The 21,232-nt window shown below is 39.3% G+C and overlaps 1 protein-coding gene across 1 annotated transcript; it reads left to right on the forward strand.

Moving 5' to 3' along the window:
- The first annotated feature begins 11,508 nt into the window (after window positions 1–11,508).
- Window positions 11,509–19,073, forward strand: CISD2 (CDGSH iron sulfur domain 2). The gene is made up of 3 exons (XM_053974963.1): window positions 11,509–11,660; window positions 17,449–17,660; window positions 18,670–19,073. Exons 1-3 carry the CDS (start codon window positions 11,558–11,560, stop codon window positions 18,757–18,759), a joined length of 405 nt encoding a protein of 134 aa, XP_053830938.1. The 5' UTR covers window positions 11,509–11,557; the 3' UTR covers window positions 18,760–19,073.
- The last annotated feature ends 2,159 nt before the right edge of the window (window positions 19,074–21,232 follow it).

Raw genomic sequence — 21,232 nt, forward strand, 5'->3', positions numbered from 1 at the left:
TCTGTATAATGAAAGAAATTAAGAACAGCACAAACATACTGTTGACAGTGTGTAATTTCCCCTGCTAATTTAAGACAACTGGAATTGTTAATCTGGTAAATCAAGTTTTGTTACGTGTTAAATTCAATATGTCTATTAGTCTTTGACCCCCAAAGAGAATTTCAAATTTATTGCATAGCTCTTGTTTATAGCCATTGCTCAGAAACAGATTTGCAAATTTTAGTTTAGTATACTTGTTTAGGCAAACACTTCATTGCACTTGCTGGTCATTTTTAAAAAACAAATCTGCCCCTTTAAGAAAAATAAAAAAATATTGCTTGTGTAGGAATGAAAAACAAGACAGTTCTGTGACCAGTTCTGCAAGTCACAGCACACAGTTCTGCTTGGAGAACATTATACTTTCCACTCACCTCCTTTTCCTCAAATTGTGAGGTAAAAATCATGTATTTTCTCCTCAGTATTTGGAAATAAATAAAACCAAATGGTTTTTCTACTTCATGTGGGCAAGCAAGGCCTCAAAACCTTAATATGTTGATGTGCCCATGCAGAGTTTTTCACCTTTACCACACACAGCATGTATATTCTTTTGCATAGATTCCTCATATGGTAATATAAAATGCAAGAGGTGCAGATGATGGTTACTGAATAAGGGTGTTGCAACTTATTGTGGAACTATTTGTGTTTGCTTCATTTTAATTTGATTTTTGAAGCTAATCCTCAGAAGTGGCTGTAGAGAAGTATTACCATGTCTAATCCTCCACAGTAGTGGAGTCGGGTTAGACTTTTAGAGGTTTATTATGCAAAATACCTCAGTAGATGTGGCCTGGTAATAAACAGTTTGCACAAAAATATTGAGAGCAGACCAGCTCTCTTGAACCTGTCTTTAAATTTTGTTTTTTCAAGTATGGTGTTCCAGAGCCCTGTGTGGCCAAGTGATCAACAGCCTCCAAAGACTGGATTCACCAGTCCATTTCAGCTGCTTCCTGATGGTCCAACAGAGGAATGGATGGTCCAGCCATGAATGGAGGTTGCCTGGTTTGGCTGTTACAGCACTGCCCCTCGGGACTTGAGGGAAAAGCAGCCCAGCCTTTTAGTTTAAAAGTTAACATAGCTTACTTGTACATCAGTGCTGGTTTTTCACTTCTGCTTGCCCAAGACCAGCCAGTTTTATATTTGGAGCATGCTATTCTACCTGCCTTCAAAACAGGTGGAGCAACCAAGCATCCTGGACACCAAGCAGCATTCCATACAGGATGCTTCATATATCTGAGAGGAAAAGGGGAAACAAGATGGAAATGTTTTCCAAAAAGATTTTCCATTTTAAGAGAGAAAAAAAAATACTTCAACAAAAGCAAGATATCCATCTAATCCATCCAATAGATTACTATTAGTTCCCGTTTGGAACACTTCAGCTCTTGCTGCTGGAAAACAAAGCACTAAGATGAACAACAACAACAACAGCTTCTCCCTGTTTGCATGTATTACCAGGCCTCAATTTTCTCTTCAGCATCCTGTCTAACTTGTTTTTCCTTTAATTATTGTAAATCAAGCTTGCAGCCAAATCCTTCTTTAATCTGAGCAAAACTCACCCTATTCAGGACCCTTTTGATTCAGTGGGTACCACAAAGAATAAGATCACAGGAGAAAGCTCGTAAAATAAGATTGTTCCATTGGCCTTTTTTTTTAACAGACCAACAAAAAAAAAAAAAAAAAAAAAAAAAAAAAAAAAAAAAAAAGCTGAATTTGCCAAGTGCCGTTACAAGACAGTGGAAAAAATAGGTTTGGGGATGCCATTGGGTTCCACTTGATCTGTTTCAAATTCCAAATATCAGCAGGCCTTTCTGTGTAGCTGGGGGCTTCTCCCCTTCCATGAGGATTACTAGGTCACAGTTACAGACTTAGCAGTGCATGCTTAGTTTCCTGGCTGATGCATCTGTGACCATTATGTCTCCTTCTGTTAGGAAAAAGAGGTAGGCAACCCCCTTTCACATCTGGAGTAAAGCCCAAGGTCAGTGTGTTAGGCCGCAGTTAGTTTTTAAGAAATACCAGATAAAAGGTAACTTTCTTGATATTCCAACTTGGCCAGTTCTTCATCTCCCATTGTTTCTTCAACAGCTTCTCTGACATTTTCACTTAAACAATTCCCATGCTAATCCACATTTCCTTTGAATAGAAGTGCTTTTCATCTCAGTTCTAGGTCATGGAGCAAAATGCTGAGTCCCTGCATCAATCCATTTTAAGCTGTTGCAGCTTTGTGTAGGGAATTGGAAAGCCTAGAGTTTAGTGTACATATAACTCCCAGTGAAAACCTGGTTTGCACAGTCACGTGGGATTCACAAGAGCAGAGAACACTTCAGTAACTTACACCAAGATAAATAGACTGAAGTCCCCCACAAAATCTTCTGGTCTTCAGGATTTTGTATAGCACTTCATTGCTTGGCACTTTTTTATCTTCATAGCAACAACATCGTTTTCTTTCAGTTAAAGATTTTTCTCTTCTCTTGAAATCCTTCCAGAAAATAAGAGCTATTTTAGAAGAATAAACATATGACAACATAAAATTCTTTATGCTTTTTTCACAGACCTAAGCAACAGAATCTCTGAAAACCACTACAGGTTATTTATTAGTATGCATACAGAGTATCCCTCTTTTTTTTTTTTTTTTCCCAGCAAAACTACCATTTGATCTAGATGAAAAATATATCCCTGTCAAGTCACCAGCAGTTTTTGTCAACAAGAATGTTCATTTTTCTGTGCTGATTCAGCTCTATGGGTATTGAAGCATGAAAGTCAGATGAGCATGTGCGTGGTGTAATTATGATGCAAAATTTGAAAACTGAAATTTTTTGTTGTCGTGCAGTTTCTAACTACCTCTGTTTCCTTCTTTTGTATGAATTCTTTACATGCCTGAATAAACATTGATAATATAAACATACATGGCAAAATAGGAGGGGTGTGAAGGGCTAAGCAGTTATCCACTGTTGCTAAAACAAGGTAACACAGGCTGAATTCAGTGGGCAAAACCCCTCTGTGGAGCAACTCAGGAATTTTATCAATTTCAGGAGGCCAGGGTACATCAGTTGGAGACCTTGCCAAAAAGGTGTTTAATGGTGACCTACTTTACTCTATCCCTTTGGAGGTAGTTGCTTTTCCTTGTTATACCTGTTTTTTGTCCCCTCAGGCTGCCTTCAGACTGCAAGCAAAGTCTGTACGGGCTATTCTGTTACTGAAAATGACCAAGCTCTTAACAGCAGTTTTCAGCAGTAGGTAATTTGACCTATTGTGTTTACTAAAGGAGACATCAAAGGATTCTCTGGAGCGCTTTCAAGATATGTCTATTTTTATTACTTTGATGTAATTGATTACTAGCCAGATTTGGACCATCCTAATTCGGTTGCCACTCCAGTGCTTGTTCCAGGATGCAAATGTACTAAGCAAACCACAACCTTTGAGGAGTGTTTGGGTTTAAGAAAGGATTTGAGCAGTGTACCTAACAGGCTTTAAAAGTTGCTGGTTCAGATAAAATGTTAATGCTTAAAGGTAATTACTCAAACAGGCCAGTTCAGGTGTTTCACAGGCTCCCCAACATGGGCACGACTGTTCAGGGGTCACAGCAGGCTGTGTTGATTGAAGTGCAGGCTTCCATTCACCTGCCCAGCTACCTGTAAAGTACAATTTTCACTGTTTGACTAGAGGTACAGGGAATTAGCTAGCCTAAGCTAATCAGGACACTGATGGTGTACTTCATACACTGAAGTATAAACAACCTTTTATCTCAGTAGGTTTCCCTGCAGAGACCAGCCAGTGTTTCCAGAAGACCTGGGGCAGAGACCCTTGCTGAGCTAGGAGCCCTAGTACCACTAATGTCACAAATGGCCTGCAGCAAACTATTTCTCCTGGCCATGCCTCCTTCTTCTGAGGCAGTTCTGCTAGTGAATTGTTCACATATTTGTAGCTGAATAGACCTTACACTTCAGCAGAGGCAGCAGGTTGACTTGCTGTCACTCTTCATTTAGAGGTTTTTTTTCCTTGAACATTCTTTCTCTCTCTTTTTTTCCCTCCCATTGTGTTTTATACAGAAAAATGCTGTTTCTCTGGGGAAATTATTACAGTGTCTTGTAGAGTGCTGTGTTTTAATTGTTTGATGGTGTATTGACTTAATTTAATGATTTAAGAAAATAAGAAAGTCCACATAAATACTTCAGTTTTTTTATTTGGTTGTTTGTTTGGTTTGTTTGTCTTTGAACTGTCAGGAGTATATGCTGTTTATTTTAGACAAGGGATTTAACTAGGCAACTATCATTGCAATGAGGAGTCACTTTACTTTCTTTCTGTCCTTTTGAGCAATCTCATCTTTAAAGATTTGCCTGATCTTTTCTTTGGTATGTTCCAGTTAACCACAAGGTATCCAAGAGCTTACTTAGACCTCAAATATCCAGGTAATTACATCCAAATATATATCTTAGAAGGATGGCATATTATTCTTGTTTGCTGTCTTATTGTAATTTGGCAAATATTATTCATGACTCTAAGTAACCAATACTGAAATTAGCCATTTATTTCATCATTACCATTAGGAGGATGGACCAGGGCAGTATTTCCGAGAAGGTAGGTTGTGACAGACATGGTAGTAATGAAATATGGCCAGGTGTTGGCAAGTTGCTGAAAATGTTGCAAATCATAAAGCAAAGGCAACCTGGCTTCTGTACTTCTGCTGACTTCTATTCTTCAAGGTCAAGCATGCTTTTCAGTTTTTCAAGAAACACTGCATGGATTTGTCACTTTTCCAAGCAATAAATGTGAATCTGTTTTTATAAAGACAATGAGGACTGCAAATGTTTTGGTTTGTTTTGCTTTGGAAAATGGGATATCATCTTGTAAAAAAAAAAAAAAAAAAACAAAAACAAAAACCCTGAAAAATACTCACTTAAGGAGTTGGTAGTGGAATACAAGATACTAATTTTCTCAGTCATAGCAGTTTAAATTCAAAATAACAGCAAAAAATATAATTTCCTTCCTGATTACTTGTTGGCTTATCTTAAATGTTTTTATGATCTCCATTTAGCTCCCATATAAGAAAAGCACTGCTACAATAGAAATGGAGGACTCAGGTACTTGGAGACTAAATAATACCCTTACCCATTCATCATTCAGGATATTTGACAGTATCAAATCGTGTTGGACAGGCAATTTGAGGGACTATGTGCATCAGTGGTTTCTACTATACTTGTTTCCTGAATAATCAAAACATTTCTGTCCCTGAAACTGTCAAAATAACTCACACAAAAGTAAAAAAAAACCTAAACAAAAATAATTTAATTCGTCTTGGGAAATCAGTTTAAAACATTCTCAAGTGTTTTAATTTATTAACTACAGACACTACCACAAAATTAGCATTCAATAAAAGACTTGCTGTTCTAATAAAAAGGGTTTCTAGGATCTTTTCCCAGTTTCCAAAAGCACTCTCCTAGCATGTTGTTCAACATGAATGCCTCTCAATTATCATGTACCATTCACAGTCATTAGGATTACATTTCCTGTAAAGTAAGTTCTGTAAATTTGGGGGTGATATGTTTATATCCTACATTTTGTGTTAGTTGCCTTTTTCCCCTTTGAATCAACAGAGAAACCATTTTATTAAAAAATATTTACAGACATTACAACACTGTGCACTGGGCTGGAATACAGAATTTATATAAATTTCTGGCAATATCTTTAAAAGTAAATGAAGTAACTTAAAGATCTAGGGAATAGCCAGCTGTGTAGGTCTAGAAGTGCACTGTGCTATAACTGAATTATGGTCCAGAGGATGGGGAACGTCTGGAAAAAAATAGAAAAGAAAAAGCATTAGTAAGATAGGCACAAATGAGGCTGTATTAATCTTATTTACCAGCTGTAACACTATTCCATGTCATTGCCTTGGCATCAAGATAGCTACTTTTTTCTGGCTTTCATCTCCATCTGTTGGACATACGCTTGTCTAAACTAAAGAGGCATGGTGTTTTGGGGTTGAAGTTTTTCTTTTGCTCCTCTTTATTCCTGTGAGATGACAGGGAATGAGTATGGGTTACTGTCAGTGCCAGACCTGACTAACCTTGAAAAGGGTAGCCAGGCTCAGAAATCTCAGTGCTGTTGTTGCACAGCTGTCTGAGAAGGGATGACAAACTGCCATTTCACTGCAGTGTCACTGGGCATTGTGACACAGGAAGAACCCAAGAGCAGAGTGCAGTCCCACAGCAGAGATCATCTACTCTGTCCTCGGCAGGGAAGCTGGTAGTTTTTCTGTGCTATAATTAGCCGCTACCAAAGAATGCACATTGCGTCACAGGAATTAGTCTTGTGGCATTCTCACCTTTGCCTTCCAAAATGAAGAAAATATCTTTCAGTGACAGCTCTTATGCCAAGGGAGTAAAGTACTAAGGGAAAAAATATATCCTCAAGTATCTGGTGAAGAATAGACAGTCTTCACTCATCAATGCAGTTTAAAAAGGAAAGGTGAGTGGTCTGCTGCTGAGAATATACTGACATATATATATATATATATATATATATATATATATATATATATGTAGCTTCTTGTCCCCAGAATTCCCATCATGAGCACAGCTTGTAGTGTTTTGATAGTGGTTTTACTTCACATCTGTTCATTTAACAGTGTGTACTTCCCAGATCCAGATTATGTCAGCTGTGTCCTCTGTAGGTCCTTTAATGAAGGGGAGGATGTATCTGTTTTTCATCACTGCAGCTTCCTCCCAGGGGACAATCAGGGATTTTGCAGTCTGGTTTATTGCAACAAACCAGGCAGAACTTGCTACAAATCAATAACATATCTGGTCTCTTATGAACGTATTAGCGAATCCTAAAGATACTTGTTCTGATTTGAGTAAAACTTGTGAAATAGCAGCTCCCTGGAAGCCAATGAAGTTCCAAATGTATGCAAGTCTGTATGTGACCAACAGTCAGATCATTCTGGATCCTCACAAGCAGTACGTACTGGATCAGCTACCTAGTGTGGATGGAAAAACTGGGTGATTTGTGTAATGGGTCAAAATTTAAAACTCATTGCAATATTAAATTTACTATCCACTTTCTTGTGCATTGTTAGGGTTACTTGACTGATGTTTTATACAACAGTTTCATGTCATACAACTTGTTGCTTTCTGTGCTTTAAATAAATGCAATTTCAACACAGGGTAACAGAGTGGATATTCTTAGTTTCATCTTGTGCTATTTCTGCAGCTGTTAGAGTAGCTGTAGAAACCACTACCAGTGACAACCTGGTCTTTTTCTTTCATAAAAAGACAGCTCCAGCTCAGAAGAACCCATACAACATAAGTAGAAAGTAACTGAACTTTGGCTGGGGATATTTGGGAAATTAGCACTGAATACACTTATTTTTTCTTGAGCTGGAGATTTATTCAACTTTGTTTTATACCCAACTCATGGGTAACATTTCCCATTCCCCAGCAGTAGCAATCAGAGAAAGGAATTAAAGTGTTAAACCCATGGCTCAGAGATCAAAGCATGGCATTTTTCTCGAATAAATAAAAGCAGTGTCTTCTATTCTCTCATGTACGAAGTTGCCATGTTGGAACCTGATGCAATTCTTAGAAATCTTGCAATTTTTCTTTACATTCTTGTTTTCATTCTCTTCAAAATTAATTCCCTACAATCTCCAACAATAAGTGCCATTCTAAGCTGCAGGGATTTTTAAACTTCAACAATAATGCATGCTGTTAGTGGGACACTGCAGTTACTTTGGCAATTATGATAGCACCTCCTTTCAAAACATAATGGTTACATTGTAAAATTCCTGGACATTAGCTAGATTAAAAAATAATGACTGGTCATTTAGTAGTAATTTTATAATATAAACATTATGCTATCACATGATTACCCCACTGATTTTGTTATAAATGTGATTTGTTTCCTTAACTTATTTTTCTCTCAAACACTTTGCCCACCATGGACAGCTAACCATTTTCAATAAACACCAGCAGAAGCCACTTAAAGTGCCAGGTCTCAGAGTCAAGTGAAAGCACAACACTTTCAGCTTTCTTCTCTGGGCAGCTAAACCTCTGGATGTAAAAATATGAAATAAAAACCTAGCCTGTGTGCAGTGCAATTTGCAACTTGCTTACAATGTTGTTATGCATAAAATACAGGAAAGGAACTATCTATGTGGCCTTATATCCAGTTTTAAGCTAGTCTGCTTAGTGTTTGAGATTCAGTTATTTAATAGTAGGATGTTGACAGTGCTGCATAACTAGCTGATGGAGGATATTGCATGAAGTGAATCACAGTTCCTACAGCTCTTTTGGGGAGTAATGATTTTGCTTGCTTTTGGAGAAGTGGAAGAGAGAGAGATCTTTGCATACAGCAGGAACAGCAGCTAATCACACCCCATTGTGAAATGATTCAAATACAAAGGGAGAGATCTAGCTTCCTCCTAGACAGGAGACTTGTGTTTGCTGATCACAGAAGGCAGCCCTTTTAGTTGGCAGTAGTACTTTTAGCCTGCTGCAGACATTATTCCGGGTGGTCAGTTTGGAAAATGGCAATACCAATTCCAGGAAAATGGTAGAAACAACACCAGACATCCTCTTGATAGAAAAGCTCATTACCATGAAAGAATACTGAGCAAATTACTGTGCTACTTAGGCTTGTTTTACTGATGTAAGAATTGTGTATCTGCTGCCTCAGAACCTTTAATCTTTTATCCTTTATCCTTACTGTTGTGTACTTGGTAAAATAAAATAAATATATGTAATTTATAAATGTTCTCCTTTACAAATCTCACGTGTTCTAGAGAGACCAGTAAATATTATCTCATTTGACAGCTGAATTAAGGGCAGAGGGAAACGGAGCAATTTTCAAAGGGTAATATAAGGAGGTACACAAACAGATTCTTTTCATCTATCCTCAGTCTGCTGGACCAGGACCAACCAGCTTGTGGATGCTGAAGGCAGCTCTTATTTCTGCTGTGAGTGGGACCAGTGCAGATATGTTGTAGTGACAAGAAAAAATTCTGCAAAACATCATTTGCACCATGAACTTTTCTACCATTCTTATCAAAGCATGGGCTGGTTCTCATTTGGGCAATGTTTGGGGAATTCCATGTCAAAGACCTGAGCTAGCCCTAAGGATGGAAATCTCTTCATGTGGCCTCCATGCTCCATTTGATCTGTAATGTTCTTGCTAGATGAAAAATCCCAGTGATATAGGATATCTAGTGCTGAAAGCAATATTCATCTTTCCACACAGGTGACCTAGGTTCTGTTCAAATATCTATGCTTGAGCTTTTTGTGCTGCTCTTTTATTACAGCAACTTCTACATATCCTCCCAATACCAGAGTTTCAGTGGTCAAATTTAGCATGAAACACACAAGCAGAGGCAGTCTCTACTTTTTAACAGCTCACAGACTAAACTAATTATACAAGAACGAATTGTTGCATGTTACTCTCCCCACAAAAAAAAAAAGTGAGAAAATTTTCCAGATACCAAACTTGTTTGCAAATATTGATATTTGAGTTGAAAAATATGCTGATAAAATCCTGAAGAAGCAATCTTCCTCTGGAATAAGAATGTTCACATAGGGTGTTAAATGTGTAACAGAGGGAAGATGTCACACCTGCCTGCTAAACCTCCTGATGTTGACTAAGTTCTAAACCCATAATGTGGTGCCTAAAGATGGATTACTGTGTAAAACCCCGTTCTCTCCTGCAGGACTGAGCAAGCCTAAAGCTTACATTTCCCACCTTAAAGCAAACAGGAAGTCTACAGCCAAAGTGCAGGGTGAACATGCATCTCCTGTGCTCTGGTTCAAACTGGGTTTCTAAAGACCACATTTTGCTTCTGCTTTGGTTAAAGATCTCATTCAGGTTTCATTTTCTTTATAGGTTTGCCATAATCTGTGACTTTCAGACTTTGATATACCAAACCCATCTGTGACTCATGTCAGCTGATCCCTACACAACAGGAAGGGCGCAGGGAGAGCAACTTCTCTCTGCAACATGTGCAGATGGACTTGCAGTGTGCTGAATGCAGCACTGATCAAAGGCAGCACAGCAGGGCTTGGAAGCTTCCCCCAGATGTCACCTGTGCTCCCAGCATCCAGAGAAGGCTGGAAGAGCAGAAGAATCTGGGGAGGAGGAGGGTAGGACAGAGGTTTTCAACTTCAGTGTGAAGTTGTTTGATTTAGTGCTGGAGTATTTACCTTATGTATTCTTCCCTCGGAAAGTCTCACAAAGGAGGTCACATCACGACATCTGATGTACAATTTCTACAGGAATAACCAAGTGTTTTACTCTTTCATTATCTTGTCTAATAGCTGGCATCTGCCTAGACAAGAAGGAATCATCTTAGGACATCAGACACAGTCATTACATGAATAAATTTAGGTGAGGTAGGGAACTTAGATACTCTGAGATCAGAGGAATATTCCCACTAGCTAAAGATGATGATCCATCAGGAAATGTTAATGTAGGGCCACAGGTAGAAAAGTAATAGGCCAGAAGCAAAATAAATTGGATTTATCCTAAACTTAGCTTCCAGTATTTTCCAGCAGGAAAAGTACACAGTTGATTTGGGTAGATATGGTGGGATTTCAGTATGCTGAGGGAGGAGAGAGAACTGTGCTTCAATCAGGATCATATAAGGAAGGAGAGAGGTCTTGTAGGATTGTGCTGCTTCAGCTTTCCTGCTCATGCTCTGTGCTATATGCTACTAGCACTTGATAGATTCACTTAAGATAGCAAAGCACCTTGAACCAAATGGTGGTGTCATGACCAAGGGATTGACATTAGAATCTCCAGGTCTGGATACATTGTCTAAACTGACCCAGAACGGCTACATGTTTCCCACTTTTTCATCTGCCTATACAGGGAGGATTTTCTATGCCAAAAGATTACCAGTCTCCTAGACATAACAATAAAATAAAGTGAAAACAAACAAACAAACAAGCACACAAACAAACGTGATAGGTCTTGTTCTATGCAAATTATTGCCAAACACAAGGCAGATGGGCCTCTCCCTATAACTTTAAACCTCTCAGCACTCACATTATCCAGCCTCATTCATATGAAGAAAAACTTTCAATCTTTTTACTTCAATATTTATAAGACCATTAACATGGAATGCAACTTGAATGCAGCAGGGTGATGACAGGTAATTACATAAAACCTGTAAAGCATAAGCCACATTTTATTAAATAGTCCCTTATGTACTCAGCTGTCCCTTCCCTTCCCTTCCCTTCCCTTCCCTTCCCTTCCCTTCCCTTCCCTTCCCTTCCCTTCCCTTCCCTTCCCTTCCCTTCCCTTCCCTTCCCTTCCCTTCCCTTCCCTTCCCCGCCCGCGCGCCCCCTGGCGGCCGGAGCGCTCCCGGCCCCCCGCGCCGGGGGCAGCGCCCCCTAGCGGCAGCGGCGGGAAGCGCGGCCCGGGCGGCGCGCGGGAGGCACGGGCCCGCCTGCCCGGGCGCGTGCGCGGCCCCACCCCTCGGCGCGTGCGCGGCGGGCGCATCCCGGGTCGGCGCGCGGGGGGACGGCGGGAGAGGCTGGCGATGGTGCTGGAGACTTTGGCCCGCATCGTCAAGGTCCAGCTGCCCGCGTACCTCAAGCGCTTGCCGCTGCCCGAGAGCATCGGCGGCTTCATCCGCCTCACAGGTAGGCGGGGGGAGCGGGACCCCCTTCCCGCCCCGGCGGCGCGGTCGGTCCTGCCTGGGATCCGGCTCTCACCCCTCGCTCCAGGCATCGCTCGCTGTCTGCCGGCCTCGTCGCAGACCGGGGCACCCCAAACCTTGGAAGTGTTGCAGCAGGAGGATGACCCGACAGGAGGTGTAGGGGCCATGCGGGGCAGGGGGAGCTGTCAGGGTGAAGTGCAGGGACAGAGTAAAATGTGCGCGTCTGAAATTCCTCTGGGAGCCAACGCCGGTGAGCCAGAGGCCGTGCGCCGAGATGGACTGGGATTTAGCCGGAGGCCTAAAGCACGGCCTCTTCATCTTCTTCAGAGGTCAAAGACAGCATCTGTACCGAGTTAAAAGTGTTTTTTAAATAAAAAAAAAAAAAACAAACCTTTTTCTGGGAACCTGCCACAAAGATAAAGTTAGGGTAGTTTTTTAATTTAGTAATTTTTGTAAGTATTTTCTGCGTGAGGGAGTAGAAACACCAGTTCATTGATTGTAGCCCTGTGACAGAGTGGACAAGAAAGAAAAGTGAGTAGTGGCGACTTGTATGGGTGCTGAGTGCTTTGCACACCGAGGCCCTGGGAGCCCACAGGCGGGCCCTCAGGCAGTGTCAAGTGACAGGATTAGTTCGGTGACAAGAAGGAAAGAACACTCCACAGAAAGTAGAAGTATCAGAGTTATCAAAGTGCAGAATCAAACTTATATCTTGCAGCACTAACACCACGACTATAATAGTGTCGGAAAATGGTTAAATTTAGAACAGGCACAGTTTATTTAAAGCTGGCTTTGAGCAGTCCTTTTTTTCCAGCATGTTTATGCTGCTTGTGAACTGCAGGTCTCGTTATCTTCCTCAGGAACAAGCAAATCTCTTTTAAATTAACTATTCTTCTTCCACAAGTACTCTCTCATGTGAAAAAGCTGTTAATTATGTTTACCAAATAGAGAAATTCAGCTGCTACAAAGTTGGGAGGGGAGGATAAAACAAACTACAGAACAATGCAGCTTCTCCTGTTTCTAGTATTTAGCAGTTTACTGATGAAGTCAATTGCCTTTGTAACCACAACTTGACTTAAAATTTGTAAAGCTTAGTAATATTTTAGTGTCTTACTGCTTCACTTGTCTAACCATGTCTTTCTGTAACAGGATTTTATTTGTGCAGTTTCTGTACTCATAATGCATAGTAGTAATATGATTTATTCTGAAAACCTCTGAAAGGTTTGGCCTGTAGACCAAAATCAGGGTTTTTCAAATAGTGTCATAAGCGTGGGAGAACTGCTTTGTTGTCACATTGTTTACCCCATTGACTTCCAGGTACTTCCTTGAATTTGGAGAGAGGACAAGAAGCAAATAACTGATTTCTTAAGTGTAGACCAAACATGTGAAATGTCAGTCCCCAAAATATTAAACAAAAGTTCAAACAAAAGAAGGAGCTGAGTCAGAAACTGCTTTTGAGAACTGATAGGATTTAATGAGCATAACTGAAAAATCCACCACCTCTAGTTCTTAGGGATTTTTTGGATAGAGTCTGAAAATGGGAGGCAAAGGTATATTTAAAAATACATGGCTATAGAGAGAACAGTTTTACCTTTTTACTTTTTTTTTTTCAATAGTAAGCTAGACTGGTATCTGCCACCATGTTTATACATCTTCCACCCAGAGTGAATATGAATTAAAATGGAGGGGAAAAAAGCAAAACTGTATAAGTGCTTCAAGTTAGGCATAGAGTAAATGCAACACAGTGAGACTTTTGAGAAGGCTATTGTAGGACACTGCATCCTAGGCACCTAAATTAAAAAATTATCATCTCTTAGGGTGTAAAGGTTATTGAAAGTCATTGAAACGTCATGGGTTGTTGTAGAGTTGTGTGCTTACTTGCACGTAGAACTGCTGTCAGTCTTATGTTTCATTTGAGAAAATGATTGCTTGAGCAAGTGCTGCCTCATCTGTGTTGTTGTGGTCTTTGTCCTGTCCTAAAGTTACAATCCTCTAAGAGCAGGGGATTCCCAGTCTTGGGATTATTTTGCATTGAGTTGTCATTAGGGAAAGACTATTAGACAATAGAGAAAATTAATGTGACCTTTTGTGTTTGCTGCTATTACAAATTACAAAGTATATTCTTTGGCAAATGGCAGATTTCGCTCCTTTTTTGAAAGTGAGAAGTAACACTGGTCTAAAAACATTTAAACTGCATTAATATTTGCCCTTTGGTGGCATCTATTGAACTTAATCAGGGACCAGCACTATGAAACACTGGGCAACATAGACCTTGTTTGCAAATGCAGGCCAGAATCCAGATTTGGAACAGTGCAGTCTTTTCTTAACTCTTTCATTGCTTCTGTAAACATTAGCTTGCAGGCAGATGCAACTGCAATTCCTGTAGTGCACCAGTCGTAGAAACAACAGAACAAAAGTATATGGAGCACCTTGACTTTTTTATAGGATGTTTAGTATAGTGTGCTGGTTAAAGATCTGGACATTTGTTTTCTGGTGTGACCTTACAAAACCACAATGAAAAACTGCTTGTTTGAAGAGAAAGACTGTTAACATCCAGTGCATACCTCCTGAAGGTAAAAGCAGTGAGGGAGGAAGGAAAGAATGTTTAACCTTGGGTTTGAAAGTGGATATCTAAATTATCACACCGTACTGCTCAGAAGCCTCTTTCAGTGTCTTGTCATTGCTTCTTTAGTCTTCCATTCTCAAGTTCAGTGAAATGAGCAGTATTGTCTCATGCCAGCATTGCTTTTTTTCCTGGAAGGTGTCATTAAAATGGCATAGACATTCACCTCAAAATGGCAAACAACCAAAACCAGGATGGATCTGCTTATTAGTTCTGAAGAGAATGTAATTATTAAGTACTTCAAATTTGGCTGAAGAATGTCATCAGTTTAGAGACTATACAAGCACAGTTCCAATATTCCTTTTGACTGGTAGTTAATAATTGGTAAAATTTTGATTTGCAGTTGGGCTGTTACTGTAAGAAGCTGCTTTTGGGTCTGCATAGGGTTATTTCCACAAAAGGTAGCTGAAACATAAGTCAAAGATACCACAGGAGTAGTTGATGGAAGACAAGCAGGGAATACCTGCTTTGCTTTTCTTCTCAGTGGCTGGTCTGTACCTTTGTTCATAGTATATGTATTTCTTTTGTTTTTGGACATGTTACTGTTGGACTAAAAATTAAGATCACCTCTCCTTGAAAATATCCATTGCCTCAGCTTCTTGGAATTCTCTGGTTTCTGATATTTTCCAGGACTTACCTCTGGGATTAGTTTCTATCTAACACAAGTCTGAAGACTGACCTGTTCCATACACTACTCTTCATTTCTGTCAGCAAAATCTGCCTCTCCCCATGCAACAGAACTGATAAAGAATCTCCAGAATCAGTGTAATGGCTGAATTCTGAGTTGTCAGCTGTGAAAATAAAGTCTTGTGAATTGCCCTACATCTGCTTCAGAAAGGTATGCGTGGCTTCAAAACCAGAGCAGTCTACAATTGTAGGAAGGCATCACTGCATTAGTGTGGATTAAGGGTTTTTCCCAACCCTGCTCACCCACCCTAAAGATCTCTGACAGTGTCTTGTATCTCATGCCTTAGAACATGATCACATTGATTTTTCAGTTTAAACACAGGAGCTTCAGGCAGTCTTTTGGCAATAACAAGCCAGTTTATGATTAGTGTACACATGAATGTAACTGGGGCCTTTCCAGAGACTCCCAGATTAGAAGTAAGCACAGAATTTACTGGCTAGTGAGGACAAAACTATTTATCAGCAGTTATCTTGGTACAAATATTAAATAATAACCATCCTAAATAACAGCCTTGTACATCCTATTAATGTTTATTTCTAATTTCCTTTCTCAGAGGTTACAGCTATCACATTCCTCTTTCAGTTGTATGAACCCAACTGGCTGTGAGCCATTCATAGACATGACCACTGTTCTGATTTTGATGCTGTATGAGTGTGAGATGTGTCCTTTTTGTATGTCAATTTTAGCCCAGTTATATTCACCACACACCTGATAGATGCCCTGGTCCTGGTGTGCCTCTTGGAATGTCTGTTCTGTCTTGGAGTTCAGAGCAGTAGCTTTGTAGAGATCCACATTTTTGTCAACAGTCAGGTTAAATACAAAGTTTGGAAATTTTTTTCAGTGACCAAATATTTTTCCTCTCTTTTGAAATACATTCCAAGTCAGTCCTTCAGGTAAGGTCAGAAAGTGTATTTGGATTCCTGATGGAATTGATGGAGTGTTCTGAAAAAGTAATGCTAGAAAAGGCGAACAGGCACTGCTGTCCAGGAACTCAGAATTCTTTGTAGCTGAAAACATTTAAGTATCTCAGTGTTAATTATTATTTAGGGCTTAGAGCTTGTTGGAGGAGCTAAAGAAAGAGCACCAGCGATTAATGTATAGCAGTGAGTCTTCATGAATGTGGTGAATTGTGATTTGTAGGAACTGCTGCAGGTGCAGTTGGGAAATTACTGCTGAGACTTCTTGCAGTGCCTTGAGCATTTATGCAGCTGTGATGCATTTCCAGATAAATGCACTAAATGTGGCTGTCACATCAAGGGCAACAAAGAACAAAAAATTAATCCCACAAATTATTTTCATTACATGGTCTGGTTCCAGAGAATTTAAGTCCTTAAGAAAAACCCACTGGCTTCTAACTGGAGAAGTATTAGCATAACCATGTGTTTTACTAGTACAAATAAAAGCTATACAGAATAATGTATTTTTTCAGGGCTACAACCCACCTGGCAGACATAGCCTGCTCTGTTGTGTTTTCTTTCTTGTACATCTTAATTTCAACAAACAAATTGTAGAACAAAATCTTACTATATTCTGATCCTAAATAATTTAGAAGAGTAAGTTGATTAGTGTCTTGTCTAAAAGGTGCTTGTGCAGTTATTTGTGCTCCAGCTCGTTATACTTCTTTCTTTCTCTTCTAAAATATTTTTAAACTCTCTTTTGTATGAGTGTTTAGATTTAATATATTCTTCAGAAATTTAGAAAAATGCTCTCAACCTTTAGCGTACCACAGTATTTAAATTGCACTAGAGTATTGCTACAGCATGTTTGCTGGAAAAGTGGATCCACCTTATACATTTTATGTATAAATACATATATATTTTATATATATATTTAAATTTTATTATATATAAATACCAATTATTGATGTATTTCTTAAAAAGTCTAGTATGTCTTCTGTCACCAGTATGCCTAGAATATTTATAATGATGTAGTAGGGCAGCCAGATGTGCAGTGGATACTTTTATTTTTTACCTGTACTTGAAAGAAGTTCCTTACCTTTGTAAAAAGTAATTTTCTGTGACTTGCCCTACTGATCTTAGGTGTCATTCTTTCTTCTTGTTGTAGAAACTGGTTGTAGATCCCTGAGCAAACACAGGTCTGAAAAATAAAACCAAAAAGATTCTGAAGGTTTTGCCAGTGCTTTAGGGTTGCCCATTTCAGTAAGTCTTCCATTTGTTTTGTATTTATTATCTGCCATTGAATCATCTTCTAGAGTGAGAAAATTCAATTTCAGATTAAATTCTAGGAGTCAGGTTTTTACTTTGGCTGGAGTAAATCCTAGGACTTAATCTACGTCTTCTTTTTTTTCCTTGAGACTCACCAATGGAATCTTGTTTGCCCTGAGGGCCCTGCTGACTGAGCAGCCCCATTTCATACCCTCAACCTAAGCCATGTGAAAGTAGCTGATGCTGCACCATCCTGGAGTGGTGTCAGAAGCCACCCTAAATCCCACCTTATCTTTAGTTTCAGAATGGCTGCGGTTACTGCCTTTCCTGGGTGTGCTGGCCTTGCTCGGTTACCTTGCTGTTCGTCCCTTCCTCCCCAAGAAGAAACAGCAGAAGGATAGCTTGATTAACCTCAAGATCCAGAAGGAAAATCCCAAAGTAGTGAATGAGATAAACATTGAAGATCTGTGCCTCACTAAAGCTTACTGCAGGTGTTGGCGTTCGAAGACGGTAAGACATCGTGCTACTGTAGGATTAGAGATTGAAACTTGCATATTTTTAGCAGTGCTTTGGTAGTGGATTGCTCTGTGTTTAGCTGTTGCCTTTGTCTGGAATTGGAACATGCTCCTGAACTTTGTAGAATGACACAAACCTGTCTACATGACGAATGCAACTGTAGAAACTTGAAAGAAACACAGTAGGGTTTTTCTAGAAATGTTTAGGGAGTGACCACATGTGCGTAGAATAAAACCAAGCAAACCTGGTTTACTATTTGGAAATACATTGCAACTAATTAAGAGATAACCACTCTTATTTTGCAAAAAACAATGCTTAGAAAGTTGTTCATATTAGAATGAAAATAAGGCTGTGTTGGTGATTCCCATCTGGTCCAGAGCAGTGAGATGACTGGTTGGGATATTCCATATCCCCCAAATCAACTAGATGTAAATGAGTGTATTTCATCTTGCCTCAGTTTTCATTTCCTGATTCAGTTTTGAATGTTGTGACCAGACTCTGGTTTTGTTCTCCCTGGACCAAATGCTTTCCTTTTTTAATAAAAACAGAAAAGCCCTGAACTCTGAAGAAGCTTAACTCAGCTATCCTCACTTTGGACTAATCACTTCAGCAAAGTACTTCAGCTTTTCTTAAAAAAGTACTTTTTGGTTGCAAATGACTAAATCTATTAAGAGCACTCTTACTAGTTGCACAGTAAATCCATTTGTAGCTGTGATGGCTGTTTGCTGTTCTTTCATGGAAAAGGCTTTGTCACTGACTTTGTGTCTAAGAACAGCTATTTTAGGATCTCACAAACTTAGTTATCCATTAACTGTGTTTGGTTTCCTTAGTATCCTGTGTCTGATAGGAGACAGGGAGTTTGACGTTGAACCAGGACATCACAGCAGGAACTAGCAACATTACCAGAGCTCTCAGGGCGTAGGAAGAAATACAGAAATCGCCATGCAACTGCTGTACAGAATTATGCTAATTCCTTGTGTTTGGTTTTTTTTTTTTTTTTCAGTTCCCTGTCTGTGATGGCTCCCACAACAAGCACAATGAATTAACAGGAGATAACGTAGGTCCACTAATACTCAAGAAGAAAGAAGTATAGCAGATGCGTAATCTAGGTCATGACTGATAAAAAGTTTTATACTGTTGTAGTTGCAAGGGACAGCATTTTGTTATGTGATTGGTATGATTTAGTTTCATGATTGCCGTAGATTTCCTTTTGGAATAAACTGCATTTAGACAGTGATGAATTTGTCACTGTTTCGGTACCTTATGCTGAGAAGAATTTTGTCTGCTTTGTAAAACTGTAAAGTACCTAGCTCTGTAAATAAGTCGTTTATTTCAAGAATAAATTGACTTTCTACAACTAAGCCTTTTTTGTATGAACATACAATTATAAAACTGTCACTACTTCAAGTGCATTTTTCTCTTGAGTTTGTTCTGGTGAGAAATCATGTTTTACTTTGCTTTTCAGCAACAAATTTAAGCGTACTTAAGTGGGGGAGAAAAAGATACCAGCTTCCTCCGTTGTGAATGTATCTTCAGGCAGCAGATCAGTGTTAAGTCATGCAAGCTGAAGGTCTGGCCTGCGTGGTGCCTAAATGGGCAGTTTGTTGGTCCTACACAAAACAGCTCAGCTCAGACAAACACCACACTGCTGGAAACTTCCACACAGCATCCCAGGTAGACTGCTGGCACAGTTCCAGGCCATATATATAAACCAAACTACTGAGCAGGTCACCCACCATCATTACCCCTATATTTTGGGCCCTGTGTTGATGGTAAGGAAGCACAAATTTGCCTCCTGCAAGTTCCCTTGCACTACAGTCACTACTTTTTGCAGTGGGAATTTTCAAGGGGTGAATGGGTTAAGAGACAGAACTGAGGATGCAGAGCTGAGCTGTTCTCTTGGCTTGTTACCCATTCAGAATATTATTTAGGCAAGTCAGAACGTTGCTGTGCTGAGGCTTAAATTCAGATGCAGATAATTACTACTTACCTAACTGCTAGATTTCTAATTAATTATTCTAAAGTGCTTAATTCTCCCATGAAATAGTGTATCCATCCGTTTAAAAATAAAAATTTGGTCCATGCTACAGTTTTATACAATGGTACCATGAGAGATCTCACCCATTCCTTAACAGCATTTAATTTGACCCATTGTTAGGTGGGAAGCCCCAGAGCTGTTGCCAAAGCTGATCACCACAGTGCTGAAACAGAAAGCGAGCCACAAAGATGTTCTCACATAAGGGCTCTTGCAGCAGCAGCAGTTAAGGTTGATCATTCCTCCTCCATTTGTGACAGTTGTAGTTCTAGGTTCCAAAAGCTCTTGCCTTGCAGCAAAAGATGGCAGATTAGGATGTGACTGTGTGTAAAATGCCTGCTTTTACAAAGTGTGTAAAAAAAAAAGAGCCCTGGTATAATGTTTATTGTTTAAATGCTTCATGGTGGTCTTACCTTAATGGATGAGCAAACCATAAATGTATTAGGAAAGAAGCATTTATAACAGAGAAAAATATATAAAGGGAAGTGTCTTATACTGTTTTCACTTACAGATGTATATAGAATACCAATCCCCAGTTCTTGGGTTTGGTGAAGAAATTCCTGTGAAATGTAAAGCCCTGTCTTTGACATTTTTTTTTCAGGGTTTAAAAACCACAGTCTACTGTAGCAGACTTATTAGACACAGGCCTGTATGTGCTTCCAGCTTTTATCAGAATACGTCTGTATTCAAACAGTTTGGTTTCCTCTGAAATCATAACCAAACCTGTTAAATTAAGACAAACCTTGTTAAAGTGAGTAATGCAGCAACACGGTTTTGTTTCTCCCAAAAAGCTCTTTGAAGAGAAGAACAGTATAAGGTTTAACCTCTTCACTCCATCTTTAACACAGCTTGATTAAGTAATTATTTTTTTTTCTCCCTACTTGCTCTTAGATCAGATAGTTTAACAGCAATCTACAGACATGGCTATAAGATAAACAGGGACACTTTTTTTGTTTGTGCTTATATCTGTAAGGGCATGGAACAAATTTGTAGTGTTGCAAGAGGAAATCACAGTTCTTTTGTTGAAAGGACATTTCAGTAATTTCCACAAGTTAATAATATAATGAGAATCACAAGCAAGATAAATCATCATTTCCTTGCATTTCAAAATCTGTCATGGTAATACTGTCTCATGTCCACAGAACTTTCTATAGAAAATCTCAAAGAATTTCCTAATCTGTTCTATCTGAAGTCTACAGAGATAGATAGATAGATAGATAGATAGATAGATAGATAGATAGATAGATGATAAAAGCTGAAGTGCTTGTACAGCTCTGCATCTCACCAGCAACTGAGAAGTTGAACCAATTACCTGACTTCTCTAATCTAATTGGGAAGCTGCATACACAAGAACAAATTTGCCCTAAATACCAATAAAGACCAGAACAGAGAGCATAGAATCAGGTCTTCAGTCTTGGTGGAAAATCTGGGGAAACTGAAATCAGCCTATTGTGACACCTATTTACTCTACAAGAACAGCAATGTTTTCCTTTCTTTTCATAATTAATTTGAACATGGTTGTAATAGACTA

This window comes from Vidua macroura, chromosome 4, assembly GCF_024509145.1.
Source record: "Vidua macroura isolate BioBank_ID:100142 chromosome 4, ASM2450914v1, whole genome shotgun sequence".
Taxonomy (NCBI): Eukaryota; Metazoa; Chordata; class Aves; order Passeriformes; family Viduidae; genus Vidua; species Vidua macroura.

What these genes read in the sequence shown, in the direction of transcription:
- CISD2 (XM_053974963.1), top strand. Translation starts at nt 11,558, where the DNA reads ATGGTGCTGGAGACTTTGGCCCGCATCGTCAAGGTCCAGCTGCCCGCG. An exon ending in CGGCTTCATCCGCCTCACAG is followed by an intron (nt 11,661 to 17,448) that starts GTAGGCGGGGGG and finishes CCTTATCTTTAG; the next exon opens with TTTCAGAATGGCTGCGGTTA. An exon ending in GGTGTTGGCGTTCGAAGACG is followed by an intron (nt 17,661 to 18,669) that starts GTAAGACATCGT and finishes TTTTTTTTTCAG; the next exon opens with TTCCCTGTCTGTGATGGCTC.